Raw genomic sequence first — 20,989 nt, 5'->3', positions numbered from 1 at the left:
ACAGTCTATAACCCATTCTTCTCAGCCCCAGGGCACCACAAAAGCTTCTCACTGATCTCCCTGCTTTCTCTCTTGACCCCTACAATCTATTCTACACCAAGTAGCCAGAGTGATCTTTTAAAAACATAAATAAGGTCATTCCACTTCCTGGCTCAAAACCTTGCAATGAATTCCCTCAAAATAACATTCAGACTTCTCGCCCTACAACTTTACTTACTCAGTAGCTGGGTCTGTAACCTCAGTCATCTGTTGTAGGAGCCTTGCTGACTTTCTTGCTGTTCTCCAGATCATCAGGCATATCTTGACTCCAGGGCCTTTGCACGTACTCTTCTCTCTGTCTAGAATGCTCTTTGCATGGCTCACTCTCTTATTTCAGTTAGGTCCCTGTCGTGGATTGAATTGTGTCCCCCCAAAATACGTGTCAACTTGGTTAGGCCATGATCCCCAGTATTGTGTGGTTGTCCTCCATTCTTTGATTTTCCTATGTGTTATAAATCATAATCTCCGCCTGTGGTTAAAGAGGATTAGGGTGGGATGTAACATCTTTGCTCAGGTCACATCCCTGATCCAATGTAAAGGGTGTTTCCCTGGGGTGTCATCTGCACCACTTTTATTTTACAAGAGATAAAAGGAAAGTGAGGCAAGCAGAAAGTTGGGGAACTCATACCACTAAGGAAGCCTTGCCAGGAGCAGAGAACATCCTTTGGACCTGGGGCTCCTGCACAGAGAAGCACCCAGTCCAGAGGAAGGTTGATGAGAAGGATCTTCCTCCAGAGAAGACAGAGAGAGAAAGCCTCCCTCTGGAGCTGCTTCCCTGAATTCGGACTTCTAGCCTCCTAGACTGTGGGAAAATAAATTTCTCTTTTGAGATATAAAAGAGCGAAGTGAGCAGAGAGACAGGGGGACCTCATACCAACAAGAAAGTAGCACCAGGAACAGAGTGTGTCCTTTGGACCCAGGATCCCTGTGCCTGAGAAGCTCCTAGACCAAGGGAAGATTGACAACAAGGACCCTTCTCCAGAGCCAACAGAGAAAGAAAGCCTTTCCCTGGAGCCGATGCCCTGAATTTGGACTTATAGCCTCCTAGACCGTGAGAGAATAAATTCCTCTTTGTTAAAACCATCCACTTGTGGTATTTCTGTTAGAGCATCACTAGATGACTAAGACAACCATATAAACTGTTTGTTTCTAGTCTGTCTCCCTCAGTAGATTATAAACTCTATGAGAGCTTGGGGTTTTTCTTGTTCACCAATATACACCCTGCATTCAGAATAGTGTCTGGCACATAGTGGGTACTCGATAAATGTTTGTTGAATCAGTGAATGAATGAATAAGCAGAGTTATGAGTCTATTCATTAATGCAGAAGTTACAAGATGGAGGCTAGTCTGGCCCACAAATAGATTTTGTTAATACAACATTCCCTGATAGTGTTTTTTTTTTTTTTTTAAGTGAATTAGTCGATAACGTTTATAAGTTGCTGAATTTCTCATACACAGTCTGATTTCTCACTTCTTCTGAAAAATCAAGAGATATTTGTATCTGGAATCCTGATGGTAAAAATTGTGTGATGTTGATTAGCAGCTGCTCCTTTTAAACAGGGTTTGCCCCAGACCTCACCACTCCCTATTATTTTCCTGACACCAAAGACTTTCTTATACCTTCCCCTCCTCTGTGTTACCTGCCTGGCCCTGCAGGCTTTCAAGACCCCTCAATTAAGCATATTTGTGGTAAGTCTGCAAACTTCTGTTCCACCCGTCTGTAATTTTTCACGTCTAACTTAAAAATGAGGAGGCGGAGCCAAGATGGCGGACTAGGCAGACGCTACCTCGGATCCCTCTTACAACAAAGACACGGAAAAACAAGTGAATCGATCACATACATAACAATCTACGAACCCTGAACAACAAACACAGATTTAGAGACGGAGAACGAACTAATACGGGGAAGCAGCGATTGTTTCCAGAGCCTGGAGCCAGCATACCAGTCAGGTACGGCACAAGCACAGAGACCTGCTCCACCCCCCTGAACTAACCCCGGGAGGGGGACTAGCCGGTTCCACGGGCGGCGTGGGACGCAGCCGTTAGGAGAAGTCCCCGGGAGGCAGTGACTGATCTTGGAGCAGAAAGAGCAGCACCCGAGCCGGGGAACCGTCCCACAGGGATTTGGACTGCACGCAGGTACGCCATAAACACGGAGAGTTGCTCCACCCCCTGAACTAACCCCGGGAAGGTGACCATCCGGGTCGCGCGGGCGGCGTGGGACGCAGCCGGTAGGAGAAGTCCCCGGGAGGCAGCGACTGGCATTGGAGCAGGGAGAACAGCGTTCCAGCCGGGACACTCGGTCGCGGCACAAGCACGGGGAGCTACTCCACCCATCTGAACTAACCCCGGGAGGGGGCCCACCTGGTTCACGGGGGCGGCACGGCCACGCGGCTGGAGGGACGAGAAGTCCCCGGGAGGCAGCGACTGATTTTGGAGTCGAGAGTGCACCGTCCCAGTAGGGGAGCCTTGACGCTGGGCGTGGGGCTGGAAGCGGAGGATCTGACCGTGACTCCAGCGGGCCAGACCCCCCGGGGGCAATCTCCACACAGACAGCACACATAGGCGACGCGCCCGCGGGAATCTCAGATATAATAGCCTTTCCAAGCAAGACAAGCAACTCTGGCTATATTCTGAGTTGCTACTCTCCTATCTCTCTGTTCCCTCCCCCACCCTCCCCAGGCGGCTTCATTAACATCTGAATAGCCTGAGCCAGAGGGAGAACTCTGATAGGGATCTGACTGCAGTTTTTTTTTAGCGGATTTTCTGGAAAAACTAGTTTCCCAGTGATGGCTCGGAGACAACAATCCATATCAAACCACTTAAAGAAGCAGACCGTGACAGCTTCTCCAACTCCCCAAACAAAAGAATCAAAATCTTTCCCAAATGAAGATACAATTTTGGAATTATCAGATACAGAATATAAAAAACTAATTTACAGAATGCTTAATGATATCACAAATGAAATTAGGATATCTGCAGAAAAAGCCAAGGAACACACTGATAAAACTGTTGAAGAACTCAAAAAGATTATTCAAGAACATACTGGAAAAATTAATAAGTTGCAAGAATCCATAGAGAGACAACATGTAGAAATCCAAAAGATTAACAATAAAATAACAGAATTAGACAACACACTAGGAAGTCAGAGGAGCAGACTCGAGCAATTAGAATGCAGACTGGGACATCTGGAGGACCAGGGAATCAACACCAACATAGCTGAAAAAAAATCAGATAAAAGAATTAAAAAAAATGAAGAAACCCTAAGAATTATGTGGGACTCTATCAAGAAGGATAACCTGCGGGTGATTGGAGTCCCAGAACAGGGAGGGGGGACAGAAAACACAGAGAAAATAGTTGAAGAACTTCTGACAGAAAACTTCCCTGACATCATGAAAGACGAAAGGATATCTATCCAAGATGCTCATCGAACCCCATTTAAGATTGATCCAAAAAGAAAAACACCAAGACATATTATCATCAAACTCACCAAAACCAAAGATAAACAGAAAATTTTAAAAGCAGCCAGGGAGAAAAGAAAGGTTTCCTTCAAGGGAGAATCAATAAGAATATGTTCTGACTACTCAGCAGAAACCATGCAGGCAAGAAGGGAATGGGACGACATATACAGAACACTGAAGGAGAAGAACTGCCAACCAAGGATCATATATCCAGCAAAACTCTCTCTGAAATATGAAGGCGAAATTAAGATATTTACAGACAAACACAAGTTTAGAGAATTTGCAAAAACCAAACCAAAGCTACAAGAAATACTAAAGGATATTGTTTGGTCAGAGAACCAATAATATCAGATATCAGCACAACACAAGGACACAAAACAGAACGTCCTGATATCAACTCAAATAGGGAAATCACAAAAACAAACAAATTAAGATTAATTAAAAAAAAATACACATAACAGGGAATCATGGAAGTCAATAGGTAAAAGATCACAATAATCAAAAAGAGGGACTAAATACAGGAGGCATTGAACTGCCATATGGAGAGTGATACAAGGCGATATAGAACAATACAAGTTAGGTTTTTACTTAGAAAAATAGGGGTATATAATGAGGTAACCACAAAAAGGTATAACAACTCTATAACTCAAGACAAAAACCAAGAAAAACGTAACGACTCAACTAACATAAAGTCAAACACTATGAAAGTGAGGATCTCACAATTTACTAAGAAAAACGCCTCAGCACAAAAAAGTATGTGGAAAAATGAAATTGTCAACAACACACATAAAAAGGCATCAAAATGACAGCACTAAAAACTTATTTATCTATAATTACCCTGAATGTAAATGGACTAAATGCACCAATAAAGAGACAGAGAGTCACAGACTGGATAAAGAAACACGATCCATCTATATGCTGCCTACAAGAGACACACCTTAGACTTAGAGACACAAACAAACTAAAACTCAAAGGATGGAAAAAAGTATATCAAGCAAACAATAAGCAAAAAAGAAGAGGAGTAGCAATATTAATTTCTGACAAAATAGACTTTAGACTTAAATCCACCACAAAGGATAAAGAAGGACACTATATAATGATAAAAGGGACAATTGATCAGGAAGACATAACCATATTAAATATTTACGCACCCAATGACAGGGCTGCAAGATATATAAATCAAATTTTAACAGAACTGAAAAGCGAGATAGATACCTCCACAATTATAGTAGGAGACTTCAACACACCCCTTTCGGAGAAGGACAGGACATCCAGTAAGAAGCTCAACAGAGACACGGAAGATCTAATTACAACAATCAACCAACTTGACCTCATTGACTTATACAGAACTCTCCACCCAACTGCTGCAAAATATACTTTTTTTTCTAGCGCACATGGAACATTCTCTAGAATAGACCACATATTAGGTCATAAAACAAACCTTTGCAGAGTCCAAAACATCGAAATATTACAAAGCATCTTCTCAGACCACAAGGCAATAAAACTAGAGATCAATAACAGAAGAACGAGGGAAAAGAAATCAAATACTTGGAAAATGAACAATACCCTCCTGAAAAAAGACTGGGTTATAGAAGACATCAAGGAGGGAATAAGGAAATTCATAGACAGCAACGAGAATGAAAATACTTCCTATCAAAACCTCTGGGACACAGCAAAAGCAGTGCTCAGAGGTCAATTTATATCAATAAATGCACACATACAAAAAGAAGAAAGAGCCAAAATCAGAGAACTGTCCCTACAACTTGAACAAATAGAAAGTGAGCAACAAAAGAATCCATCAGGCACCAGAAGAAAACAAATAATAAAAATTAGAGCTGAACTAAATGAATTAGAGAACAGAAAAACAATTGAAAGAATTAACAAAGCCAAAAGCTGGTTCTTTGAAAAAATTAACAAAATTGATAAACCATTGGCTAGACTGACTAAAGAAATACAGGAAAGGAAACAAATAACCCGAATAAGAAATGAGAAGGACCACATCACAACAGAACCAAATGAAATTAAAAGAATCATTTCAGATTATTATGAAAAATTGTACTCTAACAAATTTGAAAACCTAGAAGAAATGGATGAATTCCTTGAAAAACACTACCTACCTAAACTAACACATTCAGAAGCAGAACAACTAAATAGACCCATAACAAAAAAAGAGATTGAAACGGTAATCAAAAAACTCCCAACAAAAAAAAGTCCTGGCCCAGACGGCTTCACTGCAGAGTTCTACCAAATTTTCAGAGAAGAGTTAACACCACTACTACTAAAGGTATTCCAAAGCATAGAAAATGACGGAATACTACCCAACTCATTCTATGAAGCCACCATCTCCCTGATACCAAAACCAGGTAAAGACATTACAAAAAAAGAAAATTATAGACCTATATCCCTCATGAACATTGATGCAAAAATCCTCAACAAAATTCTAGCCAATAGAATCCAACAACACATCAAAAAAATAATTCACCCTGATCAAGTGGGATTTATACCAGGTATGCAAGGCTGGTTTAATATCAGAAAAACCATTAAGGTAATCCATCACATAAATAAAACAAAAGACAAAAACCACATGATCTTATCAATTGATGCAGAAAAGGCATTTGACAAAGTCCAACACCCATTTATGATAAAAACTCTTACCAAAATAGGAATTGAAGGAAAATTCCTCAACATAATAAAGGGCATCTATGCAAAGCCAACAGCCAATATCACTCTAAATGGAGAGAACCTGAAAGCATTTCCCTTGAGAACGGGAACCAGACAAGGATGCCCTTTATCACCGCTCTTATTCAACATCGTGTTGGAAGTCTTAGCCAGGGCAATCAGGCTAGACAAAGAAATAAAAGGTATCCGGATTGGCAAGGAAGAAGTAAAGTTATCATTATTTGCAGATGACATGATTATATACACAGAAAACCCTAAGGAATCCTCCAGAAAACTACTGAAACTAATAGAAGAGTTTGGCAGAGTCTCAGGTTATAAAATAAACATACAAAAATCACTTGGATTCCTCTACATCAACAAAAAGAACACCGAAGAGGAAATAACCAAATCAATACCATTCACGGTAGCCCCCAAGAAGATAAGATACTTAGGAATAAATCTTACCAAGGATGTAAAAGACCTATACAAAGAAAACTACAAAGCTCTACTACAAGAAATTCAAAAGGACATACTTAAGTGGAAAAACATACCTTGCTCATGGATAGGAAGACTTAACATAGTAAAAATGTCTATTCTACCAAAAGCCATCTATACATTTAACGCACTTCCGATCCAAATTCCAATGTCATATTTTAAGGGGATAGAGAAACAAATCACCAATTTCATATGGAAGGGAAAAAAGCCCCGGATAAGCAAAGCACTACTGAAAAAGAAGAAGAAAGTGGGAGGCCTCACCTTACCTGACTTCAGAACCTATTATACAGCCACAGTAGTCAAAACAGCCTGGTATTGGTACAACAACAGACACATAGACCAATGGAACAGAATTGAGAACCCAGACATAGATCCATCCACGTATGAGCAGCTGATATTTGACAAAGGACCAGTGTCAATTAACTGGGGAAAAGACAGCCTTTTTAACAAATGGTGCTGGCATAACTGGATATCCATTTGCAAAAAAATGAAACAGGACCCATACCTCACACCATGCACAAAAACTAACTCCAAGTGGATCAAAGACCTAAACATAAAGACTAAAACGATAAAGATCATGGAAGAAAAAATTGGGACAACCCTAGGAGCCCTAATACAAGGTATAAACAGAATACAAAACATTACCAAAAATGATGAAGAGAAACCCGATAACTGGGAGCTCCTAAAAATCAAACACCTATGCTCATCTAAAGACTTCACCAAAAGAGTAAAAAGACCACCTACAGATTGGGAAAGAATTTTCAGCTATGACATCTCCGACCAGCACCTGATCTCTAAAATCTACATGATTCTGTCAAAACTTAACCACAAAAAGACAAACAACCCAATCAAGAAGTGGGCAAAGGATATGAACACACATTTCTCTAAAGAAGATATTCAGGCAGCCAACAGATACATGAGAAAATGCTCTCGATCATTAGCCATTAGAGAAATGCAAATTAAAACTACGATGAGATTCCATCTCACACCAGCAAGGCTGGCATTAATCCAAAAAACACAAAATAATAAATGTTGGAGAGGCTGCGGAGAGATTGGAACTCTCATACACTGCTGGTGGGAATGTAAAATGGTACAACCACTTTGGAAATCTATCTGGCGTTATCTTAAACAGTTAGAAATAGAACTACCATACAACCCAGAAATCCCACTCCTCGGAATATACCCTAGAGATACAAGAGCCTTCATACAAACAGATACATGCACACCCATGTTTATTGCAGCTCTGTTTACAATAGCAAAAAGTTGGAAGCAACCAAGGTGTCCATCAACGGATGAATGGGTAAATAAATTGTGGTATATTCACACAATGGAATACTACGCATCGATAAAGAACAGTGACGAATCTCTGAAACATTTCATAACATGGAGGAACCTGGAAGGCATTATGCTGAGCGAAATGAGTCAGAGGCAAAAGGACAAATACTGTATAAGACCACTATTATAAGATCTTGAGAAATAGTAAACCTGAGAAGAACACATACTTTTGTGGTTACGAGGGGGGGAGGGAGGGAGGGTGGGAGAGGGTTTTTTTATTGATTAATCAGTAGATAAGAACTGCTTTAGGTGAAGGGAAAGACAACACTCAATACATGGAAGGTCAGCTCAATTGGACTGGACCAAAAGCAAAGAAGTTTCCGGGATAAAATGAATGCTTCAAAGCTCAGCGGAGCAAGCGCGGGGGTCTGGGGAACATGGTTTGCGGGGACTTCTAAGTCAATTGGCAAAATAATTCTATTATGAAATCATTCTGCATCCCACTTTGAAATGTGGCGTCTGGGGTCTTAAATGCTAACAAGCAGCCATCTAAGATGCAGCAATTGGTCTCAACCCACCTGGAGCAAAGGAAAATGAAGAACACCAAGCCCACATGACAACTAAGAGCCCAAGAGACAGAAAGGGCCACATGAACCAGAGACCTACATCATCCTGAGACCAGAAGAACTAGTTGGTGCCCGGCCACAATCGATGACTGCCCTGACAGGGAGCTCAGCAGAGGACCCCTGAGGGAGCAGGAGAGCAGTGGGATGCAGACCCCAAATTCTCATAAGAAGACCAAACTTAATGGTCTGACTGAGACTGGAGGAATCCCGGCGGTCATGCTCTCCAGACCTTCTGTTGACACAGGACAGGAACCATCCCTGAAGACAACTCATCAGACATGAAAGGGACTGGTCAGCGGGTGGGAGAGAGACGCTGATGAAGAGTGAGCTAATTATATCAGGTGTACACTTGAGATTGTGTTGGCAACTCTTGTCTGGAGGGGGGATGGGAGGATAGAGAGAGAGGGAAGCCGGCAAAATTGTCAAGAAAGGAGAGACTGAAAGGGCTGACTCAAGACGGGGAGAGTAAGTGGGAGTAGGGAGTGAGATGTATGTAAACTTATATGTGACAGACTGATTGGATTTGTAAACGTTCACTTGAAGCTTAATAAAAGTCATTATAAAAAAAAAAAAAAAAAAAATGAAATGTGCCCTGGGCTGGATCTCTAAGTAATAGTCATAATGAGACACACATTTTAGTCTTAGGTGCTGTTCTAACTATAGAACCGTCACCCAGCTTGAAAAACTCAGAAAAGAACAGAAAGACTCAATTGTGTTTCAAAACAGTTTTCAATTTTGGAAATGTATTTTTAAAAGCATTTTAAAAAAAAGAAAAAGAAAAACATAGATGTGAAATAGTTGTCTTTATTTTAAAAATCTCATGAACATTCTATCCAGATGTTTACCTAAAGTGATTCATTACTGGTGTGGGATACACCCAACTGTCCTTCGAAAGAAAATAACTGTTTAACAATAGATGATTGCTTATTTTGAAGACAGATAAACAGAAATAGAGTAGAATAGTAAGAACTATGTCTTTTTGCTGTTGTGTAATCAAATAAATTTTAAAAATATGCACACATAATAGCAAGAGCTATGTTGTTTTGCTTGTCGTATAGCCAGTGCCTGTATATTTTAAGGAAACCCTGGTGGTGTTAGTAGTTAAAAACTAACGCTGCTAGCCAAAAGGTCAACAGTCCTAATCCACCAGGTACTCCTTGGAAACTCTATGGGGCAGTTCTACTCTGTCCTATAGTGTCGCTATGGCAACGAGTTTGGTTTTTATATGTCTTAGGGGTTTGAATATTTATTAAGCATCTACTGTGTGTCAGGCACTGTTCTAGGCATTTGTGGAGCACATATTCTACCTCATTCTCTAGGGAAGCCAGTCAGAAAAAAAAAAACTAGAAAAGAATGATATACACAATACAAAGTAATTGTGCTATGGAGGAAAGGGAAAGTAAAACAGGTTCCCGGGCAGTGCAAACCATTTGTGCTCAGCTGCTAACCCAAAGGTTGGTGGTTCAAATCCACCCAGCAGCACATTGGAAGAAAGGCCTCGCAATCTATTCCTGTAAGATTACAACCATTGAAAATCCTATGGAGCACAGTTCTGCCAACCTGTTTGCTTCATGCCACTCTGAAACACGTGGGCTCGCCATGAGTCAGAATCAACTTGATAGCAACAATTTGTTTTGTTTTTTAGAGTAGGGGAAGGGAGATTGGGAGGCTTGGCTGGTTACTGCATTTAATAGTGAGGTCAGGATTGGTCCCATTGAGAAAGTCAGATTTGAGCAAGAGCTGAAGGAGGTAAGGGAGTCAGCCAAGTGGATCTTGGCAAAGAGCCAAGAAAAGGAAAGACCTAGCGCTGAAGCTCTAAACCAGGAGTATGACTGATGTGTTTGTTCAAGGAGCAGCATGGGGCTGAGCTAATGTTTAGTTAAGTAAGTTGTTTATAGTAAAAAAACAAGTGTGTGGACACACACACTATTCTCCATATGATTAGTCTGCTCTCCTCAGCTTAGGAGCAATCTATTTTTAAATTAACCTAAAGCTTGATTAAGCCATCACCTGGGCTTGTTAAGCTCATGACAGTAAAGAGATGTTATCAGCACTGCGGGTTCAATTTTGCGAGGGGAACCTAAGCGACCGGTACCAGTTGGTCCACACTGGAGATCCTGACCCTTAGCTCTGCATGATGGAGCCTCATGAACTGGCTGCTTTTTCATTATTGCCAACATACTGTCCTGTTCCAGATATCAAACCTGGTGCTTTTCAAAGGGGTGTTCCATGAGGGAAAGAAGAAGAACCTGGGTTTGTTATCTTACTCCGCATGCTAACTACTCTCCACTAAGCAATGCCGTTCAGAAGGTGCTGTGTAAAACTTCCTCTCAGATTCTTGTCTTCTCCTCGATGTAGCTCCTCGCAGGGGACTGGCCCTTTGGACCTGAGATGTGCAAGCTGGTGCCTTTCATACAGAAGGCCTCCGTGGGCATCACTGTGCTTAGTCTATGTGCTCTAAGTATTGACAGGTGAGACCTTCTATTTAAAGCCAGGTATATCCTGAATACTGTACTCTTGATCACTACATTGCTTAAAAAACAAACTCTGTAATTCAATAAAACTAGGCTCTGCCAGCTTGAGAACCCATGCTATTTTGATCTTCAGATATCGAGCTGTTGCTTCTTGGAGTCGAATTAAAGGAATTGGGGTGCCAAAATGGACAGCGGTGGAAATTGTTTTAATTTGGGTGGTCTCTGTGGTTCTGGCTGTCCCTGAAGCTGTGGGTTTTGATATGATTACGGTTGACTACAATGGAAGTTCTCTGCGAATCTGCTTGCTTCATCCCACTCAGAAAACAGCCTTCATGCAGGTAAATTTTACTCCTTTTCTCCCCCCTTTTCTATTCTTACCTTGCAAATATTTAGCTATTTTCCTCCTGACCACCCTTCTTGGGATAGCTATCGATTTATAACTGTCCTTGGCATAAATTGGAGCCCACATGGTGCAGTGGCTAAGAGCAAGGCTGTTAACCAAAAGGCTGGCCATTTGAATCCACCAGCCACTCTTTGGAGTCTTCAAGGGATAGTTCTACTCTGTTGTATAGGGTTGCTATGGGTTGGAATTGACGTGACAGCAATGGGTTGGCATAAATTAAGAGCATAGATCCCAGGACTGCAGGGCTCACATGGACTAATGGCCCAAGGTGCGAGAAGCTGGGTCACAAGTCTCTAAAAGCCCTCTGGCTCTCAGGGACACAGATCATGCCACTGCCACAGATAAACCAAGTTCACACATTAAGAATTTATCTGAATTTATAGCTTATCTGCCCACAGCCTTATAAGGTATGGCAACTACTACAGGTTCTGAATAAGACCAAACCCTACTCCCCCCCTCAAAAAAAAACAAAACCTTTGCCATTGAGTTGATTCTGACTTATGGCGACCCCATGTGTTACAGAGTAGAACTGCTCAATAGGGTTTTTGTTGGTTGACTGGTTTTTGTGAAACTATGCACAACAAGGGGAGCCCTGGTGGTGCAGTGGTTAAGAGCTCGTCTGCTAACCAAAAGGTCAGGAGTTCGAATCTACCAGCCGCTCCTTGGAAACCCAATGGGGAAGCAGTTCTACTCTGTCCTACAGGGACATAATGAGTTGGAATTGACTTGACAGCAACAGGTTTTTTTTTTTTATATATATAACAAAACATACATTCATTCAACAATTTTTACATGTACAGTTCATTGACAATGGTTACATACTTCACACTGTGTCACCTTACTCCCCTATCTCTGTCAATATGGTTTCACTACTGTAAACTTAGACTCTGTCCCTTAAAGTTCTCCTCTGTGTTTTAGAGTTACTGTTGTCCATTTAATCTCATACAGATATTTCTGTAAAAGAGAGCAAGGTTCAAGGCGAGCATTTTTTATTAATTGAGCTCCATAAGGATTTCTTGGAGTGCCTTCTGAGGTACTGCAGGGTGGGTTTGAATTGCCAACCTGTAAGTTAGTAATCAAACACAAACCGTTTGCACTACCTAGGGACCACCACCACAGTAATCAGAGGGAGTGGATGGTTCAGTGGATATTCAACTAGAAATCACCCTGATAGGGATGGATTCTCAAAGGCAAGCCTGTCCTTTCTCTTTGTCTGTGAAACTAAAGGGAAAGCCGCCATTGCAAAGAACTTTTGCCATTTATTAAAGAGCATTTCTTCAGGAAATAAGAAAAGAATAGCCATGCTCATCTCTGGAAGACTGACCCTAAGCGTAAAAGGCCCTTCCCAAAGAATGGATTAAGAGGACCTAGTTTTTTTTTTTTTTTTTAATGCAAAGGGGGCTGGTCTAAGTGTTGCCAATGGTAATTTCTATTTTTTAATAAGATTATATTAAACTTTATGAATTGCATATTATACGGTAAGCAAAATAATAAAGAGAGACATCGCTGTGAAATTGAGAATGAGATTGCTGTTTTCTGGTTTTACTGGTAAAAAGAAAAAAACGTTGCATAGGTTACAAAACACAGATGGATCCAGAGAAGCAATTTTTTAAAAAAAGGTAGCTTAGAGCAGAAAAAAATATAGGAAAAGGCATAAGTCATAGACAGCTTTGAGTTTTTAATAGAGAGGTTAAATGTATACATTATTAAGCCGAATGATTAACATAGACTTTCTCACGTCCGTTTTTCCCACTAAACAAACTTGATAAAACACGAAAACTTTATGTAAACACTAGGATATCTTTCTGTATTCAGTGTGGTATTTTATACAAAGAAAGCCCTAAGGATAACTTGCTTATGTGTACAGAAAACATTGAGTTACCAAATATTTTAATTTTTGCCCAAGTGCTTAAATTCTTACGCATAATTATAGCACACTGCCTTAGAGTATTCAAATATTTTTTAGGAAAAATTTTGTTTCACTTAATATAGTTATTTAATTATTTATTCAGTAGATGTAGATGTGGCCTGAGAGTTTCTATATTAAAAAAAAAAAAAAATTCTTTTTTATCTATATAGTATTTATAAAATGCATCTCCTTTAGAAGGTAATTATTCCTTGATGAATATGTTATTTTCTGTGTAATATTTGGTGTAAAAGATTTTCTTATGGATGAGAATTAATCATAAAAATCTTCCCTTCTCTGTAGTTTTACAAGACAGCTAAAGATTGGTGGCTGTTTAGTTTCTATTTCTGCTTGCCATTGGCCATTACTGCACTTTTTTATACCCTGATGACCTGTGAAATGTTGAGAAAGAAGAGTGGCATGCAGATTGCTTTAAATGATCACTTAAAGCAGGTAAGAAAATGAACATATTTGCTGACATAGTTATAGTTATTATTATGAGTATGAAAATTATCATGATAATACAGTAAAATTATTATACACCAGAGCATAATATTTCCTTTTTCTGGCATCCTTGAATATAGAAAATATCTAATCTATATTATCTATTTTGAAATATTCTCTGTAATCTAAAAGTGTCTAGATAAAATCATTCCTTTGAAAAATAAATCAGTCATTTTACTTCTGATTATTCAATTTAAAGTTCAGTTTCCTGAATTTTTACAAATGCTACTGGCTTTTTGTAAACCATATCGCATACTCTGTTTGGAAGAGAGAACAATGTGACTATAGTGAGCCATCTTTTAAGGGTCTGACTGGTGGTTTTATTTCAGAGACGGGAAGTGGCCAAAACAGTCTTTTGCCTGGTGCTCGTCTTTGCCCTGTGTTGGCTTCCCCTTCATCTCAGCAGGATTTTGAAGCACACTCTTTATGATCAGAATGACCCCAGTAGATGTGACCTTTTGAGGTAAGAAAGGTAAAATAGAAATAATTTTATAAATAAAATGCAATTCAGGTGCGTTTCCACTGATCCCATTCACAGGCAGAAAGAGTACCATTCTTTTAACCATTAAAAAAAGAAAACGGTTGCCGTCAAATGGAAGTCGATTCCAAGTCACGGTGACCCCATGTGTGTCCGGGTAAAACCGTTCTGCATAGGGTTTCAATGGCTGATTTTTCAGAAGTAGATAGCCAGGCATTTCTTCGGAGGTGCCTCTAGGTGGACTGGAACCTACCACTTTTCTGTTAGCAGTGAAGTACATTAATCGTTCGCATTACCCACGGACTCCTTCTAATCCTTAGGGAGCAATTAAGACCCCCAATTTGTACCTTTACTCCTATTTTAGAGGGAGAAATGGATGGGGACTTATGGGAACACTGGGAGTGGAAAGCCAGAATTGTCAAAATGATGAGGGAGTGACAAGTTTGAAAATATCAGGTCTGGTTCTCCTTTGCACTTTGTAAACCCTTTATTTTCAAATAGCTTTCAGCACCTCCAAATGAGATTTTATTGTAAAAGGGAGAACTGGGTGTATGTAGGGGGTGGGGGTGAGGAGCTTGGGGGAGAAAGGATGACAAGTAGAGAGAGAGAGAGGAGAGAAAGAGAAAATAGAGAGGGAAAGAAAGAGAGGATGAGACAGAGAAGGGGGATATCATTATCAGAAAGGACCATTAATAAATTCAAAACAATTATACAATATGAATAAGCTATATTTCTTCACAACAACACAAAAGTCTGCAATGAATACATGCGCAGAGAAGCATATTTTCCACAGACACATTTTGGGTTATTTTTTCCAGCTTTTTGTTGGTCATGGACTACATCGGCATCAACATGGCCTCCCTGAACTCCTGCATTAATCCAATAGCTCTGTATTTGGTGAGCAAAAGATTCAAAAACTGCTTTAAGGTAAGAGAGTACTCTAAAAGAAAAAGCTCTTTTAATCTGGCATCAAAGATAGCCCCTCAAATCCATTAGCATTTTTATCCAAAGCAATCTAGTAAATTGTTTTACCATTTTCCCTTGCATTATATCATCAATGATGTTTAAATTTTTTTTCATCATGACTTTTACTTACAAATCACTGTAGTCAGTTTTTGCCTATGGATCGTAGTCAACCACTCCCTACTGCCTCAACCCATCAGTTATACTCATGAAATTGCTCAGAAAATCAATAAAAATTATACTCATAGATGTCTGACAGATGTCACATAATAAGATCACAGCTGAATATAGATTAACTGTTCTGCTCCCCAGTTTTTGGTCAATTTTGGATTATACAGCTACAACCAATCTGAATTAAAAACAAATCAGTCCCTTTATCCATGGGTGGTGAAAACAGCAAGTTAAAGAAATACAATTAAGCTTCTCCCTCCTCTTGGTAAAGCAGAATTGTGCTGCTCAGTGTGGAATATGTGTGATTACTCCTCAGTCCACTGCTTGCAGCCTAACAGCCATCCATCCGTTCATTCACTCCTTCAACAATCTAGTGTGAAATAAAATATGTCCTCCCTTATGTGGGAACTGTTCATTTGTCCCTGGGATTCCATCATTGGAAAGCCAAGAAGTTAGCTTCCCTATAAAATCTAAGGCAGTCTATAAAATCCTCACTCATAACTTAAAGATTTTACAGCTGGAAAATCATAAACTCATAGATTTTAGCACTGAAAGAGAATGTTCTTTCGTGTTTTATCACTTTATAAAACAGAAGACAGTGGATCAACCATTGTCTTATTATGTAGTTTCTGAGAAAACAAACAGAATGAACAAAGTTTTGTATTAAAAAAAAAATCCAAGAAAAAAAATTGGAAGAATAAAATTGAGATGCTTGTATATTTTAAAACCTTACTGTATAACAAAATTGAAATGGCACATGAGAATACCATGTGGCTGAAGAAAGTGGTGATGTGGCACTAAATTCACTGGCATTGAAAGGTGTTTATGACATTGCTAAGTGAAAAATATCAGGCTATGGAGTAGTATGAGTACTATAATCTCAGTGAAATGAATGATAGCCCACTCACAAGCATAGGCACATGTACAACCATGTGTATGTAAGTGCATGGTAGTATCTATATTTTTCCTGTTTGCATAGAAAACATATTTAAGTATCTTTTTTTTTAGTGTAACAATACATTTATTGTGAATAGATATGATTCGAATCACTCAGTGTCACCCAAACATATCAAGAAGGCACTCCAAAAGGGAACATTGAAAGCTGGTTATATAGGTCACCGCAATGTTAATTTCTCAGGAGGCAACATCAAAGCATGAGCAGGGCTTCAGGATCCACAGGTTACAGAAACAGGGTCACTAAGGACATTCCATACATACTAAAACACAGCCTCTAGTCAGACCCTGGAATTCCTACTTCTCAAAGCTGGGTTGTGCATAAATAATTTTCCAGAAGAACTCAATACTTAAGGCCAAAGGACTCCACTAAGCTGCTTACTAAACTTTTATCTGACTTGAAGGTGACTCCAGGGAATCAGTTTCTTCAAGGCTCAAAAGGACACCTAAGGGCGATGGCCTGGGTGGGTCACCTCATTTGAGTATCTGTTTATCCAAAGTATTGAGAGTGGTTTTCTCTGAGAGAGGACTCTTAGGCATATCTTTTTTTTTCCTTCTCTGTATTTTCTAGTATCACATGCTAGTATCATTTACATGCTCTGTATATACTTTTAGTATCATATGCTACCTGTGTAATTATATAATTATATATTTTTGAGGGTAAAAAAATCAGAGAGCTTAGAAAGGAATTGGTCAAAGAATTCCCAGCTATGCACAGAAAGTCAGAACCTTGGAGAGTATGGAGAGTTGTGACAGTTGAACTGATGTCAACATGTAATGAGTGACTTTGTTTTGTACAGTCATGCTTATGCTGCTGGTGCCAGTCATTTGAAGAAAAACAGTCCTTGGAGGAAAAGCATTCCTGCTTAAAGTTCAAAGCTAATGACCACGGATATGACAACTTCCGTTCCAGTAATAAATACAGCTCATCTTGAAAGAAGGAATATTTACTTCATTTTCTTTTTTTTTTAATTTTGGACAGAAGTCATTAAAACAATGAGACATTTGCCAACAAAACAAAACAAAAAATTGTGTTTGCACAAAAAAAGTGTGAAGATGTAAGAGTGGTTATTAACATTCATAATCACACATGGCATTTTAAGCTGTTTACAATATAGGAAAAGCAGTGAGAATGAAGAAAGCCTCATTGTTAAAGCACTTAATTTTTTAGTTAGCACTTCAACATGGCTCTTAATAACTACTAGTAGATTCATACACCATTTAGCTTTAAAATGAACTCACTCAGAATTCTTATTGCTGTTGTTAGGTGTACTAAGTCCGTGTCGACTCATGGTGACCCCATGTGACAGAATAGAACTGTCCTATGGGGTTTTCTGGGCTGTAATCTTCATGGAAGCAGGTCATCAGGTCTTTCTCCTGTGGAGCCTCTGAGTGAATTCGAACCACCAAACTTTTAGTTAGCAGCCAAGAGCTCAATCATTTTTGCCACCAGGGCTCCTAAGAATTCTTATTAACCCACCGCCATTGAGTCAATTTCAACTAATAGCAATCCTGTAGGACAGAACAGAACTGCCCCATAGGGTTTCCAAGGCTAATAAATCTTTATGGAAGCAGACTACCATATCTTTCTCCAGCAGAGTGGCTGGTGGGTTTGAACTGCCGATCTTTTGGTTAGCAGCTGAGCGCTTAACCGCTGTGTCACCAGAGTTCACAGAATTCTTAACAGAGAGGTTTATTTAAAAATTCATGTGACTGCTATAAAGCAAAAATGTATCACTGTAAAACAGAATTTTTAAAGAAAATTTAAATTAACTCAATTTGAATAAAAACATACTTTAAAACAAACTTTTTATTAATAAAAATAGTGTCACACAATTTGTCAAACTATGATTGGATACAAAATGTGAAAGCAGCTTAGCTGCCATATTTTTTGAACACTAGAAACATATTTAATAATCTGGATGGAGTATCAGGAAGTGAGATCTCCACTAAATTTTTGAAAATCATTAAAGTCTTTAAATTCAGACAAGACCAAATTTCCCAAAGGGAAAGAGAAAGATGGTTTGGAATGCTGTCCCAAAAGACTTCTTTGAAATCTTCCATTCACATACTCTACAAAGAAATACGGATTATTAAAATATTCATCTTCTTGTGCTCTTTTAGTCTAAACTACATTTGCTTCTTTTCATTATCTGTACTTAGCTATAGACACTACATATGGATTATCAAACCAGGGCAGGGCCCGTGTTCATACCATTACAATGGAGAGATGCTAGAACTCAAGAATGGACAAATGTGAATTGCCTGGAGCAGTGTCCACATGCCAAAGGAGCAAGCAGCATCCTCTCTCACCGATGCTATAGTTAACATTGTGTCTGGCATAATAATAAAAAAAGTATAGGTAAAACGCTACTTTTTCAAATCACTCAAATTAGTTGATTAACAGCTACCTGTAAAACTTACTAAACAAAACAAACAAACAAAACAACATTGCCTTGGAGCCGATCCCAACTCATAGAGACCCTATAGGACAGAGTAAACTGCCCCACAGAGTTCCCAGGGCTGTAGATCCTCGTGGAAGCTGACAGCCACATCTTTCTCCCACAGAGCAGCTGGAGGGTTCCAACTGTCGACCTTTCAGTTAGCAGCCAAGCCCTTAACCACTGCACCACCAGGGCTCTTTTGCAAAGCTTACGACTAATTTCTATAGTATTTTTGTAAATAACCTTTAGAAAAGGGTTCTTGACATGGTGCTTTTTCTATCACTTAGAGGCAAAACTGCTTTTGGAGGCTGTAAGAAACTCGTGTTTTGTACATTCTTGCCTATTTCTTTAATCTCCCCGGCAAAGTGCCTTAGGTTTCCTTGAGATGAGATGCGTGTGAAAGTATGTACAAGAGAAAATAGAAGGGAGAGGAAACGAGGTGGGGTGGGAGGAAGCCCATGGGGACAGATTCCCATTCTTAGCCTGACGTTCGTCATTACTCCGTCACATCAATGCAAAAGGTCCTGATTCTGTTCCAGCAAAGCACAGTGCAATGTTCTCAGAGTGACTTCAGGAACAAATTAAGCCCAAGAGCTTTCACTCAGTCTTAAAATATAACAGAGTTTAGATTTTTTTTTTTTTAGTAACCTGGGCCACATGTTGGACATAACCTAGCAATGTTGTTTTCTGCTAGCATCTAGCTTGATGATACAGTAAACCAAAACTGATAACCTGGCCAATAAGAAATAACAATAATTAATTCACATGCCACATAGACTCTACTTACAAATCCTTCACAGTCCTGTCTATTGTTTCCCAATCACTTTGTCAAATGTGTGTCATCTCAAAAGACATTTCAAGCTTTGGACTTCAAATTAAAACTTAGGTCACAGATATTTTCACAGTTTGTTAATATATTTTTTTATTCCCATTTAAGTTTTAACTCATTTCTATTACCATGTACTAAATTTAGGCTCTTACTCCTCATTCCATCCTTATATTCTTTCCTTCTCTGTATCAGAATAGTGACCTGTAATCATCTTGCCAAGCCTCAAAACTGCATATAGAATATACAGGCACTATTTGTAAAGAAATGGGACTCACTAGCGTTTCTAAAAATGTTTGATTGCAAACTTCAACAGACTGTTCAAGTGTGATAAGAAACAAATAGGATTTCTTGTCATGATTAAAACCAGATAGGAAAAGGTGCTACTGTTTAACTTTAAAATATTTTTTCCTAGTGTTATGAGCTGCTTAATATAGCAATAGGCAAAAATAATGTTAACACTGATATTAGAGCTCAGAAGATTTATAAATGAATTTAGCCTATTTTCTCCTTTATATACACTGCTAATATGTCAGCATGTTCAAAGACCTTTATGGATTGACAGCTTAAATATGGCTAAAGGAATAGTTTGTAGAAAAATATGGGTATGCTACAGCTAACTTTATAAAATTGTAATATAACTATGTAAAATAATTATATATTTTGTTTTTCTGTGGTCACAAAGTGGCAACTACTGTAGTTGCTGATTCCTTACTATGTCAACAAGATCAATAAAAGTTAAAGTCATTTTAAAAAAAAGGGTTCAGATTATTTTTCAACATGCAGGCAATAATTAATGAAATACTAATTGATAAAATGTTTAAAGGAAATACAAATGCTACAAGTGGACATTAGTTTTTTAGCATGTAGTTTTCAAAAACATACAGAAGTTCTTTAAAAGCATGCCACTTTTCTGATCTGTAAGCTGTGTTATTGTTGTTATATTTCATTGTCATGGGACCAGATATATATACAGACATTCAATATTCCTGGGTTTGTTATCTGACTGATAGCTTCCAACGGCCTCTCATGTCAGGCTTTGGTCACCTGCTTTTGGGGCATTTCACTACTTAATCATCATTGAGTCACAGGTCAAAGGTGACAAGTTAGAGGGGTTGAGGTTTTGAGGTTGCCCATTTCATTCCACAAGTTTCTTTTGATTGTTTATTATGTGCAGGGTGGGATAAAATTAACAACACGTAGGGTCCCTGCTCAATAGGAGACAGAGAGGATAAACTTTAATACAAGGTAAAATAAAAGTACTATATTACACTTGAGACTGTGTTGGCACCTCCTGTCTGGGAGGGGGGTG

At 39.1% G+C, this 20,989-nt stretch overlaps 1 protein-coding gene across 2 annotated transcripts in view; it reads left to right on the top strand.

The window, feature by feature from the left end:
- Window positions 1-20,440, top strand: part of EDNRB (endothelin receptor type B) — a 38,644-nt gene extending 18,204 nt beyond the window's left edge. For both annotated transcript variants that reach the window (XM_049853058.1, XM_049853057.1), the window contains exons 3-8: window positions 10,913-11,025; window positions 11,162-11,366; window positions 13,641-13,790; window positions 14,171-14,304; window positions 15,138-15,246; window positions 17,208-20,440. In XM_049853058.1, coding sequence (XP_049709015.1) covers window positions 10,913-11,025; window positions 11,162-11,366; window positions 13,641-13,790; window positions 14,171-14,304; window positions 15,138-15,246; window positions 17,208-17,342 — 846 coding nt within the window. In that variant the 3' untranslated portion in view covers window positions 17,343-20,440. The remainder of the gene's footprint in view (window positions 1-10,912; window positions 11,026-11,161; window positions 11,367-13,640; window positions 13,791-14,170; window positions 14,305-15,137; window positions 15,247-17,207) is intronic.
- Window positions 20,441-20,989: the final 549 nt, after the last annotated feature.

The sequence above is a fragment of the Elephas maximus genome, chromosome 14 (genome assembly GCF_024166365.1).
Source record: "Elephas maximus indicus isolate mEleMax1 chromosome 14, mEleMax1 primary haplotype, whole genome shotgun sequence".
In the NCBI taxonomy this organism is placed as follows: domain Eukaryota; kingdom Metazoa; phylum Chordata; class Mammalia; order Proboscidea; family Elephantidae; genus Elephas; species Elephas maximus.
Note: the sequence above shows the minus strand (reverse complement) of the source record. Positions and strands in the feature narration are given on the sequence as shown.